This window comes from Octopus bimaculoides, chromosome 17 (assembly GCF_001194135.2).
Source record: "Octopus bimaculoides isolate UCB-OBI-ISO-001 chromosome 17, ASM119413v2, whole genome shotgun sequence".
Classification (NCBI taxonomy): domain Eukaryota; kingdom Metazoa; phylum Mollusca; class Cephalopoda; order Octopoda; family Octopodidae; genus Octopus; species Octopus bimaculoides.
In genome coordinates, this window is record NC_068997.1 from 47,755,516 (window position 1) to 47,761,709 (window position 6,194).

Sequence of the window (6,194 nt, forward strand, 5' to 3'; positions counted from 1 at the left end):
TAGACCTTGCTTCCACACCTGAAACTTCTCCTCTAGTTCTGATAGTGACTCCGCAATTAGGGCAAGGTCATCAGCATAGAGGAGCTCCCAGGGGCAACCTGTCTTGAACTCCTCTGTGATTGCCTGGAGGACTATGGTAAATAATAGGGGGCTGAGGACGGAACCTTGGTGGACCCCTACCTCTACCCGGAATTCATTGCTGTACTCATTTCCAACCCTCACCTTACTGGCAGCATCTCTGTACATGGCTCGCACAGCTCTCACTAACCATTCTTCTATCCCAAGTTTCCTCATTGACCACCAGATAAGGGATCGGGGGACCCTGTCAAAGGCTTTCTCCATGTCAACGAAGCTTTCTCCATGTTTTATTAAATATACAGTCCATAATATACATCAGAATTTGCGAGAAAGGTAAATAAAGTATAAACAGGTAACAATTGAAGGACAGGTGTCAATTCATTACGGCTGTTTCTAACAAATTTTTTAATTGATTAATAAGTACTTTACATCATTATAAAGAAACCGTTTTCTTCAGATGAATACGTGAACTTTACAATCAAGGGCATTCCAAATGATTTAGCAAAGTTTAAATCTATGGAGCAAAACATTTTCAATGATTCTGCTACTATTTCAGTTGAAAGAATGGATTTACCAAAATAATGTGCATTTAATCAGATCAGAGAAATTTAGAGGTTAGTTGGGTTTTTATGCGGAAGAAGGAATAAACGACCTCCAGTGACCCAATTATCCCCATTTCTAACATTAGAGAAAGCCATGGTTCCGGCCCTGTTAGTCTGGGATATATCTATGAAGGAGTTGTTTATTGTCTAGTGGTAACTGGTAAGAAAATTATTTGTGGTCAGATCAAACTACTCAATTATCAAGGTCATTTTTGATGAAACCAATTCACAAGCTTTATCTCTATCATCAGAAAAAGCAGAGGGAGGTAATAGGGAACCAAAAGATGGGGAGGAGCGGGTAAAGGGAGAAATGAAGAAAGCCAACCCAACTGTTACCAATTACCATAATACTAAAAGAGACAAAAACTCTGAAGGATAATGGAATAAAGGTTATGGGGGTGAAGCCCTAAACCATGACTTTGGGAATCATTGAATGAGAATAAAGAAGCCAACTAATAGCAGAGCTGTAATATTATAAGAAAAATTAAATATTAAATATAAGGTATATAAAACCTTATATTTAAATTATAAAATTACTCAAAATTATAAAAAAGTGTGTATTAAGATATAAAAATTAAAAGAATTAAAATTCTAAAGAAATATAAAGTATATAAAAAATATAAAGTATATAAAAAAGAGATATAAAAATATGAAAATATATAAAAAATATGAAGGTATGTAAAATTTTTTAAAATGATATCAATAAATATAAAAAGTTTTTAGATTACACACAATATTTAAGGAAGGGTGAAAAAAATATTGTTAATTGTGCTAACAATAAATAATAAATGAATAAATTTTAGACGAATGTTGTATAAAGGGTCTACAGATGTAATCTATATATCCACAGGGTAGATATATATTAACTATAAGGTAAACATTTACAAAATCCTTAAAATCATATAAAGAAAATATTAAGATATAAATCTTTAAAAAATTAAGAAATATAAGATATAAAAAATATAAAAACCTACAGACATGAAATAGAAAAAAAAAATGAAAAATAGCTTTATCCTCCCTTAATTATAGCATAAAACATTAAAAGTTTTTGTTATGTGAAAAAATATGATGTTAATAGTAAACAGTCAATAATAAAAATAGTAACTAATAAACATAAGTTGTGCGAAAAATATAATGCTATTAATAAAAAAAAACAAAGAACAAGAGCACTCAGAAAGTGCAAACCTCTGCCAAGGCAACGCCAGCGTCCTCTCAACAATTAGCCAGAGATGATTTTTAAAATGAGAATATCTGAAATAAACTCGTCTGCTCTCACAAACGAGAATACTAAAAAAGAACCTGACCACTCTCAAAAATTAAGTAAAAAAACAGGAAAAATAATCCAGAATTCTTGTCTGGTACTGGATTGATCCCAAAATCTAATCAGTTCATGCCAGTCATAAGGCCAAACGTCCCTGCAAGTTTCATCTAAATCCATCCAGCAGCTCTTGAGATATCTTGTCCATGGACAAACAAACAAACACAACTGAAAACGTGTGTGTGGTGAACAACAGATGAGGATTCCACAATTTTTTGCAGAAGGACCAGCATAGATATTTGCTTCTAATGGTCAAATGGTTGTACTGTATATAAGGCCACTCTCTCCATCAAACTGACATTGATTGTACAGGTGCACAGTGTTACTTATTTTATTGACCCCAAAATGATAGAATGCAATGTTGGTCTTGGTGGAATTTGAACGTATAACATAAGAAATCCTGAAGAAATAAATACTGCTAAGCATTTGCAATTGTGTATGGGGAAACCTATTGGATGTCATTCGCTAAATAACTGAGAAAAATGAGGTCAATGTCAAAATAGTGAAAAAATCGGTCCCCACATCAAGTTTCATTTTTTAATAGAAATACATTATGTATTTCTATTAAAAAATGAAACCCGATGTGGGGACCTATTTTTTCATTATTTTGACATTGACCTCATTTTTCTCAGTTGTTTAGTGAGTGACATCCAATAGGTTTTCCTATGCACCATCACATTTTGTCCTGCATGCTAACAATTCTGCCAGTTCTCCATTTTGCCATGTGTATGCATATTATCACATAACACACACAGTCCTCAACAGATTGTGATTCAGTTCATTGTAAATTGTAATGTCATTTTCTCCACCATCACCGATTACAGTGACACATTCTCGCTGCTCATAGAATCCAATGATGGACAAGCAGAATTTTGACAACAGACACAGTGTGCACAACAAAAACAATTATGACAGTGTAGCAAGAGCTAGAATCAAGCCTAGCATATTTCAGTTACAAAGTTGATGAGACAAGCTGGTCATGCGCACATCATATATTGTTCTAATTAGTTACCAATTAGCTTGCAGCTATATCAAGGAACATCATCGAATGTCCTTTAATCTGAAGCACTTTGCTCAGTATCAAAACATTTCCACACCAAGAATCTGGACACAAATATGTGAAGGGCACCAGGAAACACACAACTCATCTCTTGTCCAGCAACACTAGCTTTTCTTTTACTGAATCCCCCCAGAAACAGAAAGGAATTCTTCTTCATATTTGCTACCAATTCTTCCTGGCATTTCAAGCCTAATTAGTCATTATTATGCTCTATTTTAATCTCGTTATAGTGTCACCACTAACCAATAGATGTTGACGTTCAGTTGTTCTCCTGTTCAATAAATCTTTTAATAAAATATACAGTGGCTGTGTGGTAAGAAGCTCACTTCCCAACCACATGGTTCCAGGTTCAGTCCTACTGCATGACACTTTGGGCAAGTGTCTTCTACTATAGCTTGGTCTGACCAAAGCCTTGTGAGTGGATTTGATAGACTAAAACTTAGTGTGTGTGAGTCTGTGTTTATACCTTATCACTGGTTAGTGACTAGTGTTGGTGTATTTATGACTCCATAACCTAGCAGTTCAGCAAAAGGGATCGATAGAATAGCAGGCTTTACAAAAAAATAAGTACTGAGATTGATTCGTTTGACTAAAAGTTTTCAAGGCAGAGGCCCAAGTATGGCCACAGTCAAATGAGTGAAACCAGTAAGAGAATAAAGATAAATTATGTTTCCATCTGTTCATTATAATATAGCACACAGCCTGAACAATAATCAATAACAACACACTAGGGAACCTCCAGAAAATGGCAATAAAAAAAAAATAAGAAAAATCCATTTTTTTAACCACAACATGAAAAGAAACATCATGAACAATAAAAATAAAATTAAAAAAAACAGCAGAAACAACAACACCAACAATAGAACCAGTGACAATAATCTTTTCTACTCTAGGCACAAGGCTCGAAATTTTTGAGGAGGGGGCCAGTCGACTGGTACTTGATTTATTGGCCACGAAAAGATGAAAGGCAAAGTTGACCTCAGCAGAATTTGAGCTCAGAATGTAAAGTCAAACAAAATACTGTTAAGCATTTCGCCCAGTGTGCTAATGTTTATTTCTTTACTGCCCACAAGGGGAGACAAACAGAGGAGACAAACAGATTAAGTTGATTATATCGACCCCAGTGCATAACTGGTACTTAATTTATCAACCCCGGAAGGATGAAAGATAAAGTCGACCTTGACGGAATTTGAACTCAGAACGTAGCAGCAGATGAAATACCACTAAGCATTTCGCCCAGTGTGCTAACGTTTCTGTCAGCTTGCTGCCTTGTAACAATAATAACATGATGAACAGGAAAAGTCATGAGAAGTTCATCAACCACAACAATGAACATAATAACAAAATTAAGTGGGAGGTAGGAGAACATACCATGACTTTTGTGGTGAGAGAGGATTTCAACCAGTCTGGAGAAAGTTCAAGTAGGTAACTGATCCACTTAATCTCAGCATCACTTCCCAGTTGCATCATATCATAATCTGTTTGCTGAAAAATGTAAAAGGTTCATATATGATAAGCTATTTATTACTCTCTCATTGGTGTTAAAGCAAAACAACAACATGCATACGAGCATGGTCATGTGTTTAAGAAGTTTGTTTAACTACCCATGTGTTGTCAGGTTCAATTCCACAGTATGTCTTTCTTCTAAAGCTTTGGGTTGACCCAGTGCAATTTAATACAGAAAAACTGTTCAGAAACTCATTATATAAATATGCATACATAAATATATATATATAAAGCACTTAGCTTTATGGTAATCCAATGGATGCAAAATCCAGGGTAATCTCATAGATCAGCCTTATTTATTTTTATAGTATACTGTTCTATAACTTGAGGTGTGCTTCTTTTTGGGATTTATGATTTACTGACGATGTATATATATATATATATATATATAGTTAGCAAGGTGAGACACACATAAGAAGGAAGGAAACAAAGGACCACTGATGAGGTCACAGAAGTGTGACGAAAGAACTCTGGCCGAAATAAGATTAAGATTAATGTAATATAAAGCTGAAGCAAATTAACACCAAATATACAGTGCGTGTGTTTTTGTTGGCTAAACTGGCAATATGACCATCCCCATATATATATATATGCAAAATAAATAAGGATTCAAGTGAATCAGGCACCTGAATGGTAAGGCACTGGGTCAGGTCGAAAAGTAAAATGTGTACACATCAAAAATAGAGGAATACCTATGTGGGCACCAAAGTACAAGCAGCAGGATATTCAGGTTGTGTACATGATTAACTGTACCCAAATGAGTATATCAATAGCCCTTGAGGCTAATCAAGAAACAAACATTGTACTAAATATACGGTCCATAATATACGTCAGATCTATGCAAGAAGCGGCTACACACAGAGGGGACAAACAACAAGGACAGACAAACGGATTAAGTCGATTACATCGACCCCAGTGCATAACTGGTACTTAATTTATCGAACCTGAAAGGATGAAAGGCAAAGTCGACCTTGGTGGAATTTGAACTCAGAACGAAACAGCAGTTTCTATCTACCAAATCCACTCACAGGGCTTTGGTTGGCCCGAGACTATAGTTGGAAACACTTGCCCAAGGTGCCACGCAGTGAGACTGAACCTGGAACCATGTGGTTGGTAAGCAAGCTACTTACCACATAGCCACTCTTGTGCCTAGGAACATAACTGTTTTAAACATGGGTAATAATTTCTTCATTCTTAAATTAATGCTCCCAGTATACATTTGTAGGACAATATACACTATGCAAAACCTCTAGACCTCTATCCTAAACAGCAATACCTGACCATCTCTCAATTTTATATTAATAACTACATCATATAAACATCTCATGACCTTATATTAATCAACAACAACACAGAAGCAAATGACATCTTCATCAGCAACAACAACAATAGAATCTACCAACACCGTATACTTACATTGGTTTTGCAGAAATAGATATTACCCAGATGCAGAACAGAAGCCAATATACTTTGGATAGTTTTCTTTTCTGTCTTGGAGAACCCCAAGACATCCATGGCTTCAGTAAGTGCACGGAAGTTCTCAGCATCATTTCGGCCTGGAATAGTACAGCTGTTACCCTGTAATAATAATAATAATAATAATAATAATAATAATCATAATAATAATAAT

The 6,194-nt window shown here is 35.1% G+C and overlaps 1 protein-coding gene across 4 annotated transcripts in view; it reads right to left on the reverse strand.

The window, feature by feature from the left end:
- Window positions 1-6,194, reverse strand: part of LOC106881175 (unconventional myosin-XV) — a 324,434-nt gene that overhangs the window by 212,295 nt on the left and 105,945 nt on the right. For all 4 annotated transcript variants that reach the window (XM_052973940.1, XM_052973938.1, XM_052973939.1 and 1 more), the window contains 2 exons: window positions 5,981-6,142; window positions 4,430-4,543 (listed from right to left, as the gene is read on the reverse strand). In XM_052973940.1, coding sequence (XP_052829900.1) covers window positions 4,430-4,543; window positions 5,981-6,142 — 276 coding nt within the window. The remainder of the gene's footprint in view (window positions 1-4,429; window positions 4,544-5,980; window positions 6,143-6,194) is intronic.